Here is a 22,395-nt window from a genome sequence, read left to right as displayed (position 1 = left end):
CTTCACAAAAGAACCCCATTTATATGATTTTTGAGAGGTGCAGTCACCAGAAGTTAAAAGCTAATGGGCTATAAATGAACTACACCCCCACTAGCTTCTGACTTTCGCCGTGATGACATTTGTAGTTGCATTTAGCCACTTAAAGCTTCAAAATTCATAAGTGGGGTGCCATCGGACAAAACACTGAAATCTCTAAAGCCTGTGTTAAGCACAGAGCGTATTAAAGGCTTTTAACCAAAAACTGTGCAAAACTAATATCTGGGTTTTCTGGTGAAATATCTGAACCCAAATTTCTAGGCCATCTATCTAATAGCTGTTGAGCCATGTTACTTAAAACCACAGATGTGAAGCTAATGGTGGCACCAGAGAAAAAGTCAGGGATCAGTAGGCTCAATACTCTGGGAACCATGAGTCTACGTTGAGATATTGACTACACAGACTGCTTGTTCGTAGGATACATTCATTATTGGTTCGGTTCTTTTCAGGAGATTTGTTGTTAAAAATTAGAAAAATACAGAAGAATATGAACACTTTGATTATGACCGTAATGCTGCTAAAACTGGGTGTGGTAATTGTGATCATTTAAATACTGACTTTATCAGGTTGTAATGACATTATCAGCATGCCTCTAAACATACTGTGTTTAAGGTTTTGGAGTACAGTGTTAACCTTTCTATTTTCAGCAGCAGGTGAAATTCTGAAGACATCAGAAACATTTCGATGCCTTTAACTTCAACTTTAATAGCTCTCTTTCATCCAGACAAATAAAACAAACGATTCTGCTTGCACACTTATACTTTTTTTATTGGTGTTGTATTGGAAGGATTAAAGCTGGCTTTCTCAAAATGAGGTGACACTGGTTTACGAGCAGTTTAGCCAAGACTTTTACAGGCTTAATCCACCCTCCTTTTATAGCAGACAATATTTATCAGCTCCACACAAGCCTTCACTTTTATGGCCTCCTCCTGTGACCTTTGCCCCTCTCACTATACAAGCTTTCCCCCGCCTCTGCTTCGAACAAAGAGTCTTCAGAACATACCAGACTGTGTTAAAACTATTACTTGGACTGATTCCCCTGTCTGTGTGAATGTTTTCTTTGTTGCCAGTCTACAAGTCACGACTATAATCATTCTGCTATTGTCAAAAACAAAACAAAAAAGCATCAGAATCAGAATCAGGTTTATTGCCAAGTATTTTGCATTACAAGGAATTTGCCTTGATTTGATGGTGCTTACATGGAAACAGACATAAACACAAGCATACAAATAAACCCAAGCATAAATACTGGTGTTTTATTCCTACACTTACTTCAGGCTGTGGAGGACAGACTGGTCACTGCAGAGATGGAGATTTAGAAAAGTGTAACTCAGAGAGGAGATGTAGTGTGGAGGCAGGTCTAAAATTCATGTTTACAAACAGATGAATTAAGATATCAATACGTTTCTAAGTGAGGTGTTTTTAAGTGCCCTCCCTCTGACTGGTGCACCGACTGTCACTTGACTGTTGTTCATTAACGCGTGGAGGGCAGGTAGACCAGCCTCTACCAAGGTGGAGGATTATTGATCTCAGGCTTTCACTAGAGGAGTAACTGGGGGGAAGACTGTGTTTCTCGTCTTAAATCCACATTTTCTTTTGTTTTAAAAAAAGCGTGTGTGTGTAAAAGTGTGTCAGATTTCAGGCACCCAACTGGATCTCTTTATTTTCTGGATACTGAAAGCAAGACACAGCAGAATTTCTGCTTAGTCACTGTAGAGTGTTTGGATTTACGTGGTCAATGGAGAGGATCCGTCCAGGTGGACGAATGTGAAAACCTGCCGTCAGACTTTCTGATCGTCTGAACAGGGTTATATATATTTTTTGACATGTAGAAACTGTGGAAAAAACACCAAATTCTGAAGGAAACAGGAAAATCACAAGGAACAAGATGTACAGCGCACAGAGTTTACCTTTCCTGGGAGTGTTGGTAATGGCGGTGGTGGCCAACAGGATGTTGGATGACTGTTTGAACCGCACATACACCATGAATGTGGTGCTGCTGGAGGACAACACTTACGCGTGGAGCCGACCGTTTGTGCAGGCGGCTGTGGAACAAGCCATCGAGGAGGACAGGCTGGAGAACATTAAACATGGTATGGACTAAATACAGCTGGACATTAGATCACTTAAAAGTAAAAACTAAGATCAGTCAATCCAGACTGTTAGAGGCGAGTGATATCTCTGTGATATATCAGTTTTAAATAGCTGGAAGTGAAGTGATAGCAGCTCCTAATAAACAATTAAAAAGAGAACTAAAAAGTCAAGATGGCTGGTTATGAACCAGTTTTCCTGCTGTTGAGTAAGAAGTGGTGTTACCTCACCACTGTTGTGCAAATGATAAAAGAATGCTGAGGATAATAATTAATTCAAACGTAAGTGAAAAATCAAAATCGGCCCAAGTTTTTTTTTGTTTGTCTTTTTAAACTTGTGCATATAGAAGATGATTTGATTTAGTTTTTTATTTCAGAATTATTTTTCTTCTTTGCTGGATGATGCTTTTTAAAAGATAAACAACCCATATCAAAATAATTAGGCTTTTAAATTATATTTCACAAATCATTAATTTTCATTTTATCAGCACTTTAAAGACAGGTATTAACGGGGTGTTTCTAGAATATTTAGAGTATGGGGGCTAGGCAGGGGCACTGCACTGCTGATAAGTGCTGATAAGATATCTGATTTTATTACTAACACCTTTTTCAATACAGAACTTTGAAAAATATAAACTTTAATAAACTTTAAATATTTAACTTTAAAAGCCAATAAAAAACATTTTGATGGTTGGTACCAAAAATTATCGTGGTTTGGTTTGATACCCAATCCAACAGTAACAGCAATATAAATATATATATATATATATATATATATATTTATATATATATATATATACCATGTATAGTCATGATGTATTACCATCAGCTGTTTAATTTGGCACATATTACAGATTATAACTAATGCATTTAATTAAGTTTCTTCTTTTCTAGCAAAAGTTATAGGGGGGTTATTCCTGATATATATGTGAATATCAGGACCCCCTCTCAAGATTTATAGAACAGTTTAAAGTTGGTTTTGGAACTGCTGGTTAACTACAAAACCTCCATGTTTTCTCTTCGGTTTGTTTGTTTCTTCAGCAAGATTATGGAAAAACTACTGTGCTGATTTCCAGGAAACTTGGTGGAAGGGTGAAGCCTGGGCCGAGCAAGAACCCATTAATCTTAATAATATATATATATATATATATATATATATATATATATGTGTACCCCCCTATAACTTTTGCTAGAAAAGAAGCAACTTAAACCAAATGTATTAGTTATAATCTGAAATATGTGCCAAATTAAACAGCTGATGGTAATACATCATGACTGAAAACCACAGCAAATACACTCTGAAAGAACATTCTCACTTAGTCCCTTTATAGCTTTTGTTGGAAAAGAAGAAACGTCTCCTAGATTAATTAGTGTATCCGGGTTCTTCCTTGGCCCAGGCTTCACCCTTTCACCAAGTTTCCTGGAAATCAGCACAGTAGATTTTCCATAATCTTGCTGAAGAAATAAACAAACCGAAGAGGAAACACAGAGGTTTTGTAGGAAACGGTTCCAAACCAACTTTATACCTGTTCTATAAATCTTGAGAGGGGGTCCTGATATTCATTCATCATAAACTGTTTCTTTTCTCAAATACTTTAAATTTTTGGAAATGAAAGTGTTCCTTGTCAACCAAACATACATGACTTTCTAGTGTTTTACTTATTATTTACAGTAATACCATGATGAGCTTTACTTTTACTGCCATCATTTTGGCAGAGGGTCGTCATCCTGTTACCAAATGAAACTCTTTGTAATATTCTGTGTTTTTTCTTGCCGCTACTATAAAATCTAATTTTCTGTGATAGAAAACAAAGGCTACATTTACACCCCTCAGTGATAAAGTCAGTCTAATCTAATCTGAGATTCATTAGTTCATTTTTGATATTAATAACTCTTATCGTCTTTCCATGACCCAAGGTTTAAACTTCACGTTGACGGCTAACTACAGTGGGTTCGACACCACCATGTACAAACGGCAGGGATGTGGCAGCAGCTCCTGTGAGGGCGTGGCGATACTCAAGATGCTGCATGTGAGTGTGGTCAAAAGATGAGATGCCTAAAGAGTGTTTAAAGTGTTTCTTTAAGTGCACACATTAAGGTCAAATTAATCAAGGGTGCTACGGTAAAAATGCTTTAGGTGGAGAGGTACTGAGAGGCTTAGAGATGTCGCCAAGACTCCTCACAATAGGTCAAGAAACCAGAGCCTGAATCTCCTGTTCTGTGTTTCCCTTTTATATTTCTTCTCCTTTGACATATTTAAAAATCTCAGTGTAAAAAAGTGAGCTACCACTAATGTGATAAGGTACAAGATATTGAAATGTGTTGTACTGTGCTGTGGTTTAGTCCATAACAGGTTCTCTTTTTTGTGGTTTGATAGTTTATCATCTCTTGATTATCTTTACAGTTGCACATCTATTGCTCCATGGCGGGATGCTTGCTATCTTAAAGAAATTCTTTCCTTTCTGGCATTTTTACACTTTTCTTATGTTCATAAAATGCTCCTAATTAGCATATGGCACACTAAAATGTAATATAAATCCACCAGGTGTTCAATCAATATTCAATTCTCATATATTTCTGATAAAAGTCAGAATAAAATGATTTTCTGAGCTTCCTGCCTGTCATCTGTTTCTCTGTTTCACTTGCGCTGCTCATGCTGCGGGAGGTCCAAAGTTTCGGACCTCCAACTAGGCAGGTGGCACTGTAATGCCTGTCAAAGTGGAACCTCCTACTAGCGAATTTGGGGTAGGTCAGGCAGGGGGAAGAGGGTGGGACTTTGGAGGGAATCGCTCTGAAACATGCAAGAAAGGTGAGAATTGTTTTAAATGTAAAATTATAAATGAGTCATTCAGCCAAACTTTTTCCAGGACAGTTACAGATGCTGACCGCAATGCAATGCTAGGTACGACTTTTTAAGCATGGTCTCTAACCCTTTGACCCAGTGCGTGATGCACTCATAATGCCTCTGTGATGACAGAATAACTACATGTAGGCTACTGTATCTGTCTGCAGAGTAAAGGTGAGGTTGGATGTGTCATGCTGGGGCCTTCCTGCACTTATGCCACCTTTCAGTTAGTGGAGTGAGTATTACTCAGTTTCTTTTGACTTATACACCACCAAACAACTGAAACGGACTGATGTTTTCACCTTTCACCCCGTTTTCTACCCCAGTGATGAAATTGGCCTGAGTCTGAGCATTCCCATCATCTCTGCTGGGAGCTTTGGCCTCTCCTGTGACTATAAGCCCAAACTGACCCGAATTCTGCCTCCAGCACGCAAGATCTCAGACCTATTAATCAACTTTATGAAGGAAACGTTGCCATTTAAGGATCCTTGGGAGCAGGTGTATGTCTACAAGAAGTCCTACAACGTATCTGAGGACTGCTTCTGGTAAGCCAACACGGACTGCGATTCCCTCGATTGACCTCCATAGATTCATTAAGCGCTACAGCATGTGTCCCTTTTCTGTGTTTTATCTTCTTGCTTTTTGACCCAGGTACATCAACGCATTGGAAGCCCCCTCTAACAACTTTGCCACTCGTACAAAAAGAGAGATGCTGCGTGGTGAGGTTGAGCTGAAGAATGCGCTCACTGCTAAGAAAAGACACAGCAACAGTGGGTATTTTGTTGTTTGTTGTTCGCAAAGTCACAATGTAATTTATGACTGGGCCAAATTGATTCAGGGACGGTCAAATAATTGAGGGTTGCTTTAATTTAAAGTTGAAACATACAGCTTTTAAACCTTTTCTCGGAATAAGAGACCTGCATGGACCAATGCAGGTGTCAATAGTCTACAGCCATTACATCGTGCAATCAACATTTACTTCATAATGATAAGCCAAAACTTGTCTATTGCCGCTTTAAGAGGTAAACATGCTACACTTTATACCTGTTAGCATCAGCGTGTTAGCATTAACACTGTCAATATGTTAGCCCACTATTGTTAACATTTATCTCAAAGCATCACTGTGCCTAAGTGCAGCGTCGCAGAACTGCTAACATGACGTCTCATTTTGGCTTTGAACATCACCTGACCATGTTTTGTTGTGAAATAAACATGGAACCACTTTAAATTGAGCGTAATGCTGATTTTTTTGGATATGCTAGCTCCAGCACTAAAAGTCAATCTGTGCCAGACTTATGTAATGTTGAAATACTGTAACAGGTCCCTAAAAAGTGTTAAATGTACAGTACAGCTCAAACATTTTCCTCCGTGTTATAGTAATTTATTCATCCCTTTCAGTTGTCATCTTATGTGGGAGCATCGATGACGTCGTTTCAGCAAAGAGGGAGGTGGGCCGGATCGATGAGAACATCATGTTCATTCTCCTCGATATTTACAAGTAAGCCTGTCTAGGATTTCACCTTTTTTCTCTTTTCAGTGTAAAACAAGAAATCAGAGTAATATACTACAACCCTCTGTAGGTGTGACATTTTGAATGTATAGCGACACCCTTTTCCTTCCTCCAGCCCTGAGTACTACGTCAACACAACATCCAGTACGGTGATGCAAGATGTGCTGCTGATCACTCTGCCACAGAGGAACTACGGCTTTGGGTCAAACTCAACATACAACGACACGGTGAGCGGCAATTTTAACTAGACTGTGTAGAGAAACAGGTTTGGCATAACTCTTTGACTTATTTTGGTCTATCTTTCTATTTATGGGCAGATAAATGACTACGTGGCTGGGTATCATGATGGGGCTCTGCTGCTGGGCAAAGTGCTCAGAGACGAGATGCTCAATCAGCGACGTAACAAGGGGTCCTATGATGTGCCTCTGAGTGACAACCCTTTTGGAAACGTCTCCTTTGACGGTGTGTAAGATCAGTGACAACTCAAGGTTGGCAACACAACAGGAAGCAGAAGTACAATGCAAAAGGCAAAAACCTTTGCCTGGTAATGCAGTCGTGAGGTGATTAGAAAACTGTGTAGGAGGATACTCCAACACCTGCTAGTTCCCTCGGTTGTCTCCATGAGTGTGATGTGCGCAGGTCTGACAATATGAGATTAGATGTAAAACAAACCAGCATCCAAGACCACATATTATTTGTTCTCTGGGTTTGATGTTTTTTCGGGGGGAGGCAATTCTCCAATCTCTGGTGTCCATGAAGGCACCATCCGAGTTTCCAAAATGCTCCAGGCTTCAGTGTCAAACTTTTGTGATGCTTGTAGTTAGATAAGTATTAACTGATTGGTTTGGCAGCTGTTTCTCATTATTTCTCAAGCCAAAAAGGCCAACATTGTTCCAGCTTCTCAAATGTGAAGCATTGCTGCTCTCTATTATACATTAAGGCTTCTTATTATGATAATGTACAGATTTTTGGACACATTCAGCAAAAAGCATTCATACAGTTAGATTGTTATGATGCCATTTCCAGAAAACTAAAAAGGCTTTCTCTTAATGTCTGTGTGTGCTTCCGTTTGTTTGCTTTAAGCAGGCATGGGGGGACACTATGAGCTCGATGAGTACGGGGACAGAGATGTTAACTTCTCTATAATTTACACATCAACTGTCACTGGAAAGGTGAGACCGCTGTCCATTCAGCAGTTAACGCAGTCAGTGTGAACATTTGTTTTTATACTTTGCATCTTCTGTCTCTGTCCAGTACGAAACCCTGCTAGTGTTTGACACATCCAGAAATGAAACCAGAGTGACAAACCCTAACCCTGCCTTGCTCTGGAATGGTCGCCTGCCTCCCGACGTGCCGAAAAATCCAAATGGTAACGCAGACACACACACACACACACACGCACGCACACACACACACACACACACACACACACACACACACACACACACACACACACACACACACACACACACACACACACGCCACTATGTTTGTGTGCTTTAAAGTGTAATTCCGGCGTAAAAGCATCCCATGGACTTTTTCAACATTTACATACATCAAATAAGCCATGGAGACAGTTTTTGTCGTGCAACAACTATTAACGGGGAAATCCCGGAGAGTCGCCAACAGTCGGATGTGGCTAAAACTGATTAGCTGGTGGCAGTACGGTGAAAGCATTAAAACAGCTTCTTTTTTTGGGCAGTTTTCAGGCCTTTATTATAAAGGACAGATAGGAAATGGGGTGAGGGAGAGAGAGAGGGGAGACATGCAGCAAAGGGCCACAGGTCAGAGTTGAACCCGCGGCCACTGCCTCAAGGACCTTCAGCCTCCTCACATGGGAAAGCTGCTCTAACCACTGTGCTACCGATGATCTGTTGCAAGGTTGAGAAGCTTTTGCATACACCACGGCACACACAACGTCATTAAAGTCTGAAGACATGAAATATAGTATGATTTTATTGTCTTTATTCACAGTCGAATGACAAAGCTTTATTGTCAATGCCTATGTGTGTTTTTTGTGTGTGTGTTTGTGTGTGTGTGTTTTCAGACTTAGATATGCAGGACGTGATTGTGATCGTTCTGAGCGTCAGTGTTGTCGTGGTGACAGCTATCGCCCTCATCTTCTACAGGTAAACAGCACGTGCTACATGCACAGTTTTGGCATAAGCAAATAAGCAAAGCTGATTTTTACAAGATGTTTTTTGACAAAGCATCAGTCAGCTGCATTCAGAGAACCGAAGATACAACAGTTCAGTGGTTAAGCTCAGGAAACTGAGACACCAGGAGCATCTGAGTTTCCTCCATGTTCACATGTGGTCATTGTGTCGTATAATGTATTATGTGTGTGTGTGTGTGTGTGTGTGTGTGTGTGTGTGTGTGTGTGTGTGTGTGTGTGTGTCTGTGTGTGTGTGTGTGTGAATAATGTTAGGCAGAACAGGAAAGAGCGTCTTTTGCAGAAAAGGTGGTCTCACATCAACCCGCTTCTGATTGGTCCACTGGATGAGAAGGAGGTCTCTCTGAAGGTAAACAGCCTCGTCAATTAGTATTAGACTAATACTAATACTATTAATTCTATCAGTATTAGTATTGTACCTAGTTGATCATCTTCTATGACCAGTGTCAATTTACAAAGATGAAGACGACGGTGTGCCAGCGCCGTTTGTTAACACACATGTAATTTAGTTAGTAACACCTTTGTGAGTCTGTGGTCCCACAGGAACTGTAGCAGGAACTACATGAGTTTTGAGTATTTTTCCAGGTGTATATCTTTATGTCTGTGGACAGATTTTGTCACCGCAATAGCCTTGCAACCGTGCAAGATACAGCCCCAAAACGCTAAAGGTGTGTTGTTGAGCTCAAAATGAAGGTTGAGGTTGAAGATGGGTCTCCCGTTTCTTTTGAGAACACAAAACTATAAAGGATATAAATATATTTAAACAGTTCTGATCTGTTATTTAAGCTGTTGAGGACTGTATCCACTCCTTAAAGTGTTTTTTTCTGCCCTCATACAAGATGTGCAGGGTTGTTTTCTGCTGTCTGTCTTTCAGGAAATGTTCTGTCAACCTCAACCGGTTTCCCGCAATCCCTCTAGCATCAGTGTGAGAGGCAGTTTGTCTACTTTATGATCCCGCTGCACTCGTTTCTCTTGTTTCAAAAGGAACACTGGGGCTCTGCAGAATCTTGCTCATGTGGTTGATCTGATACAATATGTTGTACCAGATTGCAGTGCACGGCACAAAACTCCATGTCACAAGTTCATCCTTTAAGCTGGATTCTGTGGAATCTGAGTCCTTGTATGATCTCTGGTTGGTATGAGACCAGATTAAGAGTGTGGCATTATTTCATCATGCTGGTTTAATCTGTTTCATCACTTAAAGTGGGCACAGGTCGCTGACCCTGTCCTTAAGCAAAACAACATAAGACAAGCTGAGCATGGTACACGGGACGAGACTGCAATGAATCCAACAAAGTAAAAACATGAAATGAGATAAGGCCACATGAAATTAAAGAATATATATAGATACTTCAAATTAAGTGTTATGCTCAACCTGTTAGACAGGTGAGTAGGAAAATGAAACCATGTGAAAAAGAGTATATTGTACTGATCACATCCAGCAGGATAAGAACATGTGTATGTGTGTGTGTGTGACAGATTGATGAAGATAAGAGGAAGGACAGCACGTTCTTCAATCATCGAGGCCGCTATGACAAGAAGGTACCAACATTTACTGTAAACTATCCAAAAATCAATATTTAGTCTCAGAAAGATCAAAGAGAAAGAGACAATGATATGTTTTCACTCAGCAGGTCTTATTTCTCATTTCTTTGTTTTCTTCAGCCTGTAATCTTGAAAGAGCTGAAACACACAGACGGAGACTTTAACGAGGACCAGAGGATTGAGCTTAACACCGTAAGACACCACTGTGTTACTGTTATGCCTTAAAATGAAGCACTTGATGGACCTACAGTACTGTGCAAAAGTTTTAGGCTACTGAGCTGAGGTTGTAGAAGACAGTTTAATGTCACAGGTCATATACCATGGCACTACTGAGCACAGAAAGGTAGACACAAGGTAGTTATACTGCATCAGCAAAGTCTCTCCAAACACAGATTTCAAAGCAGACTGGGGTTTCAAGATGTGCTGTTCAAGCTTTTTTTAAGAAGAACAAAGAAACGGGCAAGGTGGAGGATCGCAGAGGCAGTGATCGGCCAAGGAAACTTAGTGCAGCAGATGAAAGACACATCAGGCTTATTCCACTTCAAAATGTGAAGATGTCCAACAGTGCCATCAGCTCAGAACTGGCAGAAACCAGTTGGACCCAGGCACACCCATCCACTGTCCTGAGGAGTCTGGACAGAAGTGGTCTTCATGGAAGAGTTATGGCCAAAAAGCTAAACCTCCGATGTGGAAACAAGGCCGAGCCACCCAACTATGCACAGACACATAGGAACTGGGGTACAGAAAAATGGCAGCAGGGTCTCTGGACTGATGAGTCCAAATATAGCAGAAGGCAGTTTTTTGCTGGAGAAACGGGAAACGCTGAAGCACGGTGGAGCTTCCTTGCAAGTTTGGGGCTGCATTCTTGCAAATGGAGTTGGAGATTTGGTCAGGATTAATGGTGTCCTCGATGCTGAGAAATACAGGCAGATACTTATCCATCGTGAAATACCATCAGGGAGGTGTGTGATTGGCCCCAAATGTATTCTGCAGCAGGACAACGAGCCCAAACATACAGCCAATGTCATTAAGAAGTATGTTCAGTGTAAAGAAGAACAGTAAGTCCTGGAAGTGATGGTATGGCCCCACAAAGCCCTGGTCACAACATCATTGAGTCTTTCTGGGATTAGGCCTACGTCCACAGAAGATCTGTGGTTAGTTCTCCAAGAGGTTTGGAAAAACCTACGAGCCGAGTTCCCCTAAAAAATGTGTGTACCAAGTAGAACTGATGCTGTTTTGAAGGCAAAGGGTGGTCACACCATATATTGATTTGATTTAGATTTCTCTTCTGTTCAGTCACTGCATGTTTAAAATTGATGAATTTAAACTACGATACCTTTCATTTTTGAAAGCATTCTTAGTTTACAGCATTTTTTCCACACCTGCCTTTTGCACAGTAATGTATGTCAGCCTTTCTTCTTGCTTTTAGCTCCAAATTCAGTTTAATTACAGGTTAACTTTACAGTTTAAAGTCCCCCTCTAACATTATATAATGGAATTTTAATACATCCATGTCTTTGGTTTTAGAGGATTTCTAAAAATCCTTTCTGTCCAACCTCCCTGTCACTTTCTCCTCTCCTCTTTGTCTTCATGTTTCAGCTGCTGCGTATAGATTACTACAACCTGACCAAGTTCTACGGCACGGTGAAGTTTGAGTACGGTGTGTTCGGGGTGTTTGAGCTCTGTCAGAGGGGCTCCCTCAGGGTGAGAGCAGCAGACCATCACTCACACTGTCTTGCACTTTCCCTGTACATCAGATCCTACTGGAATAAGTGATTCATCTTCTCTGCACATCCACACATTTGACCAACATTGTGAAATAGGACCTGACTTTTTCACTATTTTATCATGAACTAGGCCTGGCATGCTGACTTGAATATGTGGAACATGTATCCCAAGACAGTATGTCTGTATTTTAACGCATATCTGGATCCACATGCAACAAAAACACATAAATGTATTTTATTTGAATAAAGACATTTAGAGAAGAAAGGCTTTAGTTAAGGAATAAGGACTCTGAATGAATTGTAGTTATATTTTGTCTTGTAACATTTTACAACATGCCATCTTTACATGCTTTTGTCATAGTACCTGTTGTTTTGTTCTTTATATTTTATCTTATCTTCTTTTGTATTATTATTATTATTGAATATTACTTTTATTACCTTTAAATGCATTTTAAAGCTTTTTTTTAACCTCAACTGTGAATCGCTCTGCACTACATTTGACTGTACTGTATTATATTTTATATATTCTGTTGCAGCGCAGACTTGACTTTACTTAAATACACAAACATGTTGTTTATGACATGATGGCACTCAGTGGCCTCCTTTCTCCACCGCTCACAATAACTTTATTGTTCATTCGATAAGTTGGGAACACACAGTTTAAAGAGCACTAATAGTGTGTGCATGAATGACACACACGCACACACACACACACGCACACACGCACACACGCACACACGCACACACGCACACACACACACACACACACGCACACACACTTATGATGTGTTGCACTGTTCCATTAACTACATGTAAGCAGAGTAGTAAAAGGGATATATAAACATGACCTTCTTTATTGTGTTTTTTCCACCAGTACATTCTTAATGACAAGATCTCCTACCCAGATGAAACCTTCATGGACATGGAGTTTAAGATATCAGTCATGTATGACATAGCAAAGGTACTGTTTTGTTTTAAACAAAGATCTGTGGGTATGCCATTTGTTCATATACTCAAATAGAAAAACATTTGAATTTCACATCATTTCCTGTCACTGTAAGATTTATTTTCCTTCTGTGATATTAATCTACAGTAAATTTAGCTGAATCTTCCTGCTGGTCATGGCCATGATTTGTTTTATGTGTTTAATGATAATTATCAGTTTGCTCAGTGTATTTTCACTCAACCTTGCTCACGGTGCATTTTAAGGATGTGATACAACAATCATCCTGGTCACTACTGTCCTGTCTTCTACAGGGCATGTCATATCTCCACTCCAGTAACATTGAGGTCCATGGTCGCCTCAAGTCCACCAACTGTGTGGTCGACAACCGCATGGTGGTCAAGATCACTGACTTTGGCTGTCACACCATCCTGACTCCAGGCAGAGGTGAGACATCGTCATCATTGAGGTCAACTTCCAATATAAGGTTACCAGCAACTCAGCCTCTCCTCTCCTCTCCTCTCCTCTCCTCTCCTCTCAGACGTTTGGACCGCCCCGGAGCATCTTCGTAAAGATGGGGTGTCTCAAAAAGGTGATGTCTACAGCTACGCCATCATTGCTCATGAGATCATTATGAGGTGGTCTCCGTTCTACACAAAGTGCTGCTCTAATCCTAAAGGTTGGTCCTGATAATACGGCACACCATTATACAGTATAAACCTGCACTGTCAGTGCAAAACAGTTCACAGTCTCTTTGATTATCTGACTGTAATGTCCTCCAATCCCTCAGAGAAGATCCACAGAGTGCAGTACCCCAGCGGGTTAAGCTTCTACAGACCTGACCTTAACTTTGACGGTGCGTCAGAGAGGGAGACTGAGGTAAGAGAGTCACCAACCACTGTTGGTCTCATCAAAGTGAAGTAAAAAAAGGCCAAACACTCCCCTCCCTCTTTTTCTCTCTTTTTCCATGTGTGCATGTGTGCTTGTGTGTGTTTTCAGCTGTTCATGCTGATAAGAAACTGCTGGGATGAAGACCCAGAACGAAGGCCAGATTTCAAGAGAATAGAGTTATCTCTGGGTAAGATTTTCAGGTACGTCAACACCACACATTCGATTAGGCTGACTTTATTTCACTTGCACACTTCATGGCCATATATAGATGGACACCCGAACAAAACATGTGGACATTACAACGACGTGTGATACAGGCCAGTCAAACACACCTAAATTGGAAAAGCACAACATTGTCTAAAATGTGTGATTTGGGGCAATATAAATCAAATGTACCTGACTTCACTGGAGTAAAATACCTCTGTGTGTTGAAGCATTAAGATTTCAATTGACTAGAAAGGTGCAAACACTGAAAAACAGGGATGTCCACCTACTTTTGGCCATATAGTGTATGCAATCCCTTTCATTGCCATGAGCTCATTTCTGCTGCACCATTCATTAAATGATACAGGCAGTGGTACTAATGTAATACATATTTCCTTTGACACAGTAATCTGCACAACCAAGCCAGTGAGACATATATGGACAACCTGATCCGTCGTCTGCAGATGTACTCCAGGACTCTGGAGCGTCTGGTGGAGAAGAGAACCGAGTTGTACAAAGCTGAGAGGGACAGAGCTGATCGCCTCAACTTTATGCTACTTCCTGGGTAGGTTAATGCCAAACATGCTGATATATTTCAGAAAGAGGCTGAAAACACGTTTAAAGCCGCACTAATGTTGTTTTTTTTGACCCGACCCGAATATTTTAGTCTTTATTGCATTATTTGGTTTGGTGGCCAACAAACCCCGCTTTCATCCAAACACTTTTCAGCAGGCAACTGTTTTACATAAGACAAATCAGTGATAAATCCTCTTTTCTCTACCTGTCGAGCACCAAACAGCAGACACAGTTAGCAAATAACCGGTTAACACAGTGGAACACTGAGCAGTGAAAGAGCCAGAGAGCCATATCCCTCTGGAGTCTGTGAAGTTTGAAGGGGTTGTGTCTGGACGGTAACCCTAGATTAGATGGTTATGGTCAAGTAGCCTCGTTAGACCATCCTGATCTCGCGGGCTCCACTGTATTTTACTTGCAGATCATTCTGGTAACGTGCAACAGAGAAAATTTGGAGCCGTTTGCCAAGAGAACATCCAATCCATTCCACGAGTGAGATGAGCGTAGCCATCGAGCAAGCCGCTCACTAAGGTTAAAGGTTAGGCATAAACCTCTTAAGTTAGATTGTTAGGGTAAGGCATTGAACTGGAATAGTTAAGGTTAGTATAGGTGGTCAGGAAGCGAGTCTCACCAGAGTTTTTGCAAATTTTTCAATGCAGTGCTGCTCCTTATCTGCTGGATGTGCAAATAGGCACTTGTATTTATTCAAGTATGTCTGTTTTCCCTCTTTTTTCTTTCTTTTATTGTCTCTTAATTGTATTGTTTATCCCATTTCCTAGCTCAAGGCAAAGCAGTATTCGCATGTAAAGCTCATGTAACGTAATTTAACCATTTTAATTTTACTACAAAGTAGAAGCCATCAATTAATGTCAGTATTTTCCACTCTCCCTGTGCCTCCTCAGCCCAGTGGTGAGGTCATTGAAGGAGACGGGCAGAGTGGAACCAGAGCTGTTTGAGGAGGTTACCATCTATTTCAGCGACATTGTGGGATTCACCACGCTCTGCCACTACAGTACCCCCATGGAGGTGGTCGACATGCTCAATGACATTTACAAGAACTTTGACAGCATCCTTGACCACCATGATGTCTACAAGGTACTTGAGTTACTTCAGTCAGTGGTGACTCAGGGGGCAGGGAGAGGTAGAGTGCGTGTCAATGGGGGGTACCGGGCCTTGATGAGGCCAGTTGCGGATGGGAAGAAGCTGTTCTTGTGGTGTGAGGTTTTGGTCTTTACAGACCACCGCCTCTTGCCAGTGGGGGGTGCTTCAAAGAGTATATGTCCCGGGGTGGGAAGGGTCTGCCTTGATCCTCTCTGCTCTCCTAAGTGTCCTGGAGGGACGGCGGTTGCAGCCGATCACCTTTTCAGCACAGCGGATGATATGCTGCAGTATGTTTTTGTCCTTTACACCAGCAGCAGTGTACCCTAATAGCTTATTATATTATCTTGGAAGATAGAACTTTGGACTTAACAAGAATCATTGATTAAACTGGTAAGAAGCCTAAATTAGACTTAGACTTGTATATATGACGGATTACTTTATTACTTTCGTCATGTTTAATGAATACAATGCTTTGTTTTTATTAGAGCTGTTCTGATACTAACTCCAGTTTCAGAAATGCGTCTGAAACTGCCTAAAATGCTGGTATCGGTGTCGGCCAGTACATGAGTCTACAGTATGCACTGAACAAATACTAGGCAATTTACAGTAGCTTCAAAAACAACTTTAAAGTAGTCCATTAATGTTCTTTTTCTATAGTACTGACTGTCAAACTAGATAATGTAAAAAAGGTCTGACACACTGGTATCTGACTGGTACTCTTTATCGGATCTGGAAGGGAAAAATGAAATTGGAACATCTTGAGTTTCTATTAATAAATCTATTTTCTTCCTCTCAGGTTGAGACAATAGGAGACGCGTACATGGTTGCATCAGGTTTGCCCAAACGCAATGGCGACAGGCATGCAGTGGACATCGCCGACATGGCCCTGGACATGCTGGCTTTTGTAAGGACTTTTGAGTTGCAGCACTTGCCCGGTATCCCTCTGTGGATCCGTATTGGTGTGCATTCAGGTGGGTTCAAGAAAGTCATGGTTTTGTCTTATTTAATGTAATCCTCGCTCTGGTCCATAAACTCCCCCTAAAATGTTTTTACTTTCTGACATAAAACGTGGCTTTTGGGACATTGAATTGCAGTGCTGACATTAACTTTCACAGTCACATGGTCCCCGAAGCCACATAATCAGTGGCACATTGACGAAGATGAGTCAAACATATTAACGAATACTTAAATAAAGTAGACTATTTTAACAGTTTGTAGAGTTATTAACAAAATGACTTTCTTTAATAATAATCCAAATATTATCACTTTTATTTTTATAACTCACTTTTCCAGTTCTCTTGATCCAAGCACATTTATCCATCTCCATCATTCTTCATTCTCCCTCCTTTTTGTCTTTAATGTAAATGACAGCACCACCAAGGACTCAAAACACAGGATGTAGTCATTGAAGGGGGTGTCAGTAGTTAATAACAATAACACACTTACAGTGCCAACAATTCAACTTTCTTCTTGCCTGTCGTCATTTTACTGACATCTAGGCTCTATCATATAAATTCTAAGGCAAGGATAAATCAAACACCACCAGGTACACCTTTCTCTTTATGCATATGTTATAAAAGATCATAAAGGTTTTGTTCAGAACATGAGAAACAGATGATCACGTGTGAGAAATAAGAAAATAAGAACAATTAAGGGCCCATATACATAGGAGTGTGAAATTACTTCAAATTGTTTATGTAAATTAGAAATAAGACATTAATGCTCATTTGTGTGTATTTGTGTGCAGGACCGTGTGCAGCTGGAGTGGTGGGGAACAAGATGCCTCGCTACTGCCTTTTTGGAGATACAGTCAACACTGCATCACGTATGGAGTCCACGGGCCTGCGTAAGACAAAACACACATTCTCACATACATGTATTTGTGAGGACACTTAATGACTTGATGCATTTCAAAGCCCCTTAGCCTCACCATAACATCACAACTAAATGCCTAACCCCAACCCTTCCCCTAACCCTAAACTAAACCTCATTCAGACCTGAATTAAGAAATCCAAAGTCCAAAATGTCCTCACTTTGTGAACGTGGTCCCCATCAGCTGTGGAAGTACACACACACACACACACACACTGAGCTGAGGGTTTGATTCTTTGTCATGTCGTCTTTGCAGCTCTGAGGATTCATGTCAGCCAGTCCACCATCAACATCCTGCAGAGGACAGACTGCAAGTTTGAGTATGAAATAAGAGGAGAGACGTACCTGAAGGTTAGCTTGGTTTGCTTTGACTATTCATGCACTCGTAAGTCCAGGCATTGACATTAAATGTAAACTGGACAGATAGTGGCTACTCATTATCAATCTAATTTCCTGTGTGTATGTGTGTGTGTGTGTGTGTGTGTGTGTGTGTGTGTGTGTGTGTGTGTGTATGTGTGTACCTGACCCACAGGGTAAAGGCAAAGAGATGACTTACTGGTTAACAGGAGCCACTGAGGGAAAATACAACCTGCCGACTCCACCGACAGCGTGAGTAAAACACCATCTCAGCTAGATTCCCTCCATACACTCGCATCTCATGTGAACACTGACACTTTATGCTGCGATAATGCTGAATGATACACTCTGTAGTCCCCAAAGCTCAACATTTCCTGCCAGTTATTAATGTGAACTGTGTTCAGCTACAAAACAACGGTGAGTTTGGGACTTTTTGACAAAATTCAGGGAGGATATCATTAAATCCCAGAGACTGTGGTATGTGGACGCAGGAGAATTTAAACAGTCTGTTATTTCAGTTTTATATCTGCAGTTCATCTTTGAGCCATGTGAGGGAGCTTGTTGGTATTTATTTCTACGACACTTCATGGTTTTTACAAAAACAAGAGATGGATGCTTAGCTAATAAAAAGGACCAGCTAAAGACCAATCTAGCTCCAACTCCAGCCCAACCGCCTTCTAAATAGCTGGTTTACTTTAATATAATTTGGAAATAAGAAATTAGGCAATAAGGCAAGGCAGTAAAGAAATTTCAGGAACGTTCATTCATGCACAAATTTGCTCCCCTCATGATTTACAGATAAGGCTTATTGTGACTTGGGTTGCTATGGTTTGTCATTTCAAAAAAGTGGGTCACCAGAAAAAAGGTTTGGGGAAACTGCTCTCAAACAATTTACCCAATTCATCACATTTCATTGCATAACTGAGTGTATATATGATCAGTGTTTAATGAGGCAAAAAGTCCCGTTCATGTGATCGTTACCCTCCGTAATGTATGGCTTGTTTTCAAAGTCAAACAGAAATTGTAAAAGCTTGAAAGGAGTTTGGCACTTAATATTTACATCGTTATGGCATATTCCCACATTTGCCTCCATAATCCAAAATGATCCTGACGTCATTGTCTCAGGGAGAACTTCCAGCGGCTCCAGCAGGACCTGGCGGAGATGATTGTGTCCAGTCTGGAAAACCGTGGAGTTGGGAGCGAGGGCTTCAAAAAGAGGAAGACCCTGTCCACCAAAATCCGTCACAGGGAGACCAACAGCAGCCTGCAGGGCGACAGCCTCCCAGAGTACTTCCACCTGGCTGTCACTGACAACCCAAGTACCTACCTGTGATAAGAGGAGCTGCACAAAACCAGACAAGAAGTAGAAGACTTAGAAGTGCGTCATAGCCTGTATCTGTATGAAGGCGCTGCTGGGTTTCTTTGAGTGACAGTGGAGCAGCAGTGGAACAAGCAGGCGTGTTAAAAGTAAGACTCATGTCGATGTAATGATAAACGTGCCTGCCACATGGTCTCGGTTCTCAGTTTTGTTGATTCCCCCTCCTCTTTTATTATGTGGGACTGCCTGGCACATTTTCACATGTTTTTTTAGAACATCACTGTCGTTGTGTTCTCTGTATGTGTGCCCTGTTATCCATGGGTATAAGAAATGAACAGTAAAACTGGTCCGAAGAGTAGAAAAAACGCTTGGTACTACCACATGGGGGTGCCACAGTCCACAAATAATGGCTATAAATTGTACTTTGAACAGTTTTGGGTGGATTTTTCTTACAAAACATCTTTCTTATAACATTGTCACAACTATGGATTTAAGAGTTGGGTTCTTCCAGTGAGAGCTATTAAAAAAGCACATGGTCCTCCAACAGGAATCCAAATAATGATAATGAATGTACTCTTCTTGACTTTACTTTGAACTATTCTCCATTTATGTTTAGAAGTCGCCTGCAGGAAGCTTATTGATTGAGAAAGTTTGACAAAATTATTTACCGTGTAAATAGCCTTTTTCTGCTGCAAAGACAGTGAAACTTTATCCAAACAACACTTGTATAATATAGTGGAGATCTGAGAATATTTCTCTTTCACAGCACAACAATGCTACCTTGTTTTCAGAACATCAGAAATATTTCTGTGATGATTTTTGTTTTTTTGTTTTATTAAAATATGGCATATGAATCAGAGCAAAGTTTTTTTTGTTTTGTCTCCTCACCACACATTGCAGTAACCTACATTTAACTATAAACAGTCTTACATGTTATTATTGGACACCAATCTACACCGTCACACTTCTTTTTCAAGTGGTGCAGTGAATAAAAACATCGGCAGCAGAAAATGATTTACAAACCATAGAAACACGGCAGAAAAGATAGATATCCAAAATGTGGATTCAAAAATGGGGGGGAAACTCACCACACTGAGCATGATGTGCAGAAAGGAACACACACACACACACACACACACACACACGCACACACACACACACAGGCACACACACACACACGCATGCACGCACGCACACGCACGCACGCACGCACGCACGCACGCACTCTAAACTGTCTTTGTTGTAACTAACGCAGTGCCACCCAGCTCTGTGGCAGGAAGTGGGATCCTGTGTTCCATCATTGTGCTACTGGAAGGCGGCCCTCTGCCCCCGTCTGTCCCAGCATGCTTTGCAGGATTTGTGCAAGAGGTGAAGCTCTCCTCCCACTTTGAGACTGTTTGGGCCCCCATGTGGAGGTGAGGACAGCCTGAGGGGCCCCATGCTGCTCTCTGCAACATCTCTGCCTGACTGTTTCTTTCTGGAGGCGATAGGTGGATTGTGGCAGGTGGCTCTGTTTTCTGAAGAGGCTCCTGCTGTGGTTCTGCGTCCTCTGCAACAAAAACAACCGTAGCATGTGTAACTGTAGTGTGTCACATAATATTCAAATGAACATACAGATATACTGTATATTCATACACACACACCCATTATATCAACACCTTAACCCTGAAAGATCTAGGTCTTCCGATATTGTGTAAATCAAAGAATTGCAAAAATAAATACATAACTAAATGCGTAAGGTCATTTTACAGCGTCACTGTACATGGTATGTCCAAACAAGTAGTCTCACTGCACAATGGGAGAGTGGGAGGGTCAAAAAGACTTCCTGTGTTACCTCAGGACAGCAATATGCAGAAGAGGGGTTTTATTTTATTCATGCATCTATAACGCTACGCTCAGCAGCCACTTCATTAGGGACACCTGTACCATGTAATGAAATCCAACAACAACAACAACAACAGCCCTGCCACGAATTCGACGTTGACGAAGCTCATAACTTTTTGTTGTTTGGTATCAATCTGACACCGTCAGAGGTGATAATTTTACTTTTTGTTTATTATTGAGGTTGTAGTGGGCGGAAGTGTTGTACTGGAGTGCATTATATTGGCAGGTAAAATGGGAAAATATTAGAAGCATCTCTCAATATAATGCAGTCCAAATCAAAACCACTGTAAACTAGAACCTCAATAATAAACATATTGGTAAAGGATTACCTCTCCGACAGTGTCTATCAAATCTGCACATTATTATCTTTGTAAAGGCAGAGTTTATGGCAGAGCTGTGTACCTAATGAAGTGGTTGGTGAGTCTATGTCCCTATTAGACAGCTGACTAGAATTGAATACAACTTTTAAACGTAAAGCATCAGACTCCTGCATTAGATCATGTGTGAAACAACCATGGGTTTCACTACAAGTAAGTGGGTGAAGCTGAATACCTCCACTCTGCTAATCTAGTTTTTTACATTTCGTGGACAAAGGTCTATTGACAGACATTTTACTCAGTGAGGACAAAAGTATGCTATTGATAAAGTGAGTCTAGTGTTTTTTTTTCTACTAAGCTGCATTCCAGAAAATAAAAATGGTCATCATCGTGTTGGCATATTTATCATGTGAAGCGCAAAAGCTCTAGTATTTCAGTTCATCTGCACAAGGGCCTTCATAAAGCAGTTGTTGTATATAAAGGCACGCTGATCACATGACTGTCAGGGTCATTTTAGCTGTAATCAACACGTTTTACAAAGACACACAGACACAGACATCTGCAGCTTTCATATATCTGGCTTCAAGGATACAAGATAACGCCTGTCCATCCTCTTAAGGCTCTTATATGACCGAGTGCAAGCGACTGTTAGGGCCTCTCTGCGTGTCATTTTGTCAGTTTATGTGTTTTCAAGGCTGTGCGAGACCTCATCTGTCCTGCCTAACCAAAGGATGTGTGTTGAAACGAGAATAGCTTGTAAGTGAGCAGAGCTGACCCATGGGACGCCTGAGAAGAAGAGAACAGAAACTGTGGAGTTTCTACTGTGCTGAACGTCACACTTCATCACCTGCCCGCCTGCAACCCTGCTTCCTCCACAGCGCTCTCAGATGCCCGCTCTGCATGTCAGATCCCCAAGCTTGCAGTAAATGAAATGGCCCCCCGCTGGGTGAAGACTTGAAACATGACACGGTGTCTTGATGTGAAGACGTCACTGAAGGAGGATTTGACC

At 41.1% G+C, this 22,395-nt stretch overlaps 1 protein-coding gene across 1 annotated transcript; it reads left to right on the top strand.

Moving 5' to 3' along the window:
• Nucleotides 1-1,924: 1,924 nt before the first annotated feature.
• gucy2ca (guanylate cyclase 2Ca) lies at nt 1,925-19,200 on the top strand (the record flags this gene model as incomplete). The annotated part of the gene is made up of 27 exons (XM_083931644.1): nt 1,925-2,129; nt 4,044-4,156; nt 5,139-5,206; nt 5,298-5,516; nt 5,623-5,741; nt 6,370-6,469; nt 6,597-6,708; nt 6,799-6,943; nt 7,568-7,653; nt 7,736-7,850; nt 8,529-8,610; nt 8,910-9,003; nt 10,134-10,196; nt 10,320-10,391; nt 11,799-11,903; nt 12,801-12,887; nt 13,184-13,316; nt 13,411-13,548; nt 13,660-13,748; nt 13,869-13,960; nt 14,371-14,529; nt 15,440-15,632; nt 16,435-16,609; nt 17,386-17,484; nt 17,767-17,861; nt 18,043-18,119; nt 18,993-19,200. 27 exons carry the CDS (start codon nt 1,925-1,927, stop codon nt 19,198-19,200), a joined length of 3,243 nt encoding a protein of 1,080 aa, XP_083787770.1.
• Between the last annotated feature and the right edge of the window lie 3,195 nt (nt 19,201-22,395).

Source organism: Echiichthys vipera, assembly GCF_963691815.1.
Source record: "Echiichthys vipera genome assembly, chromosome: 17".
NCBI lineage: Eukaryota > Metazoa > Chordata > Actinopteri > Perciformes > Trachinidae > Echiichthys > Echiichthys vipera.
The sequence above is the reverse complement of the archived record's forward strand: the minus strand, read 5'-3'. Positions and strand labels throughout refer to the sequence as shown.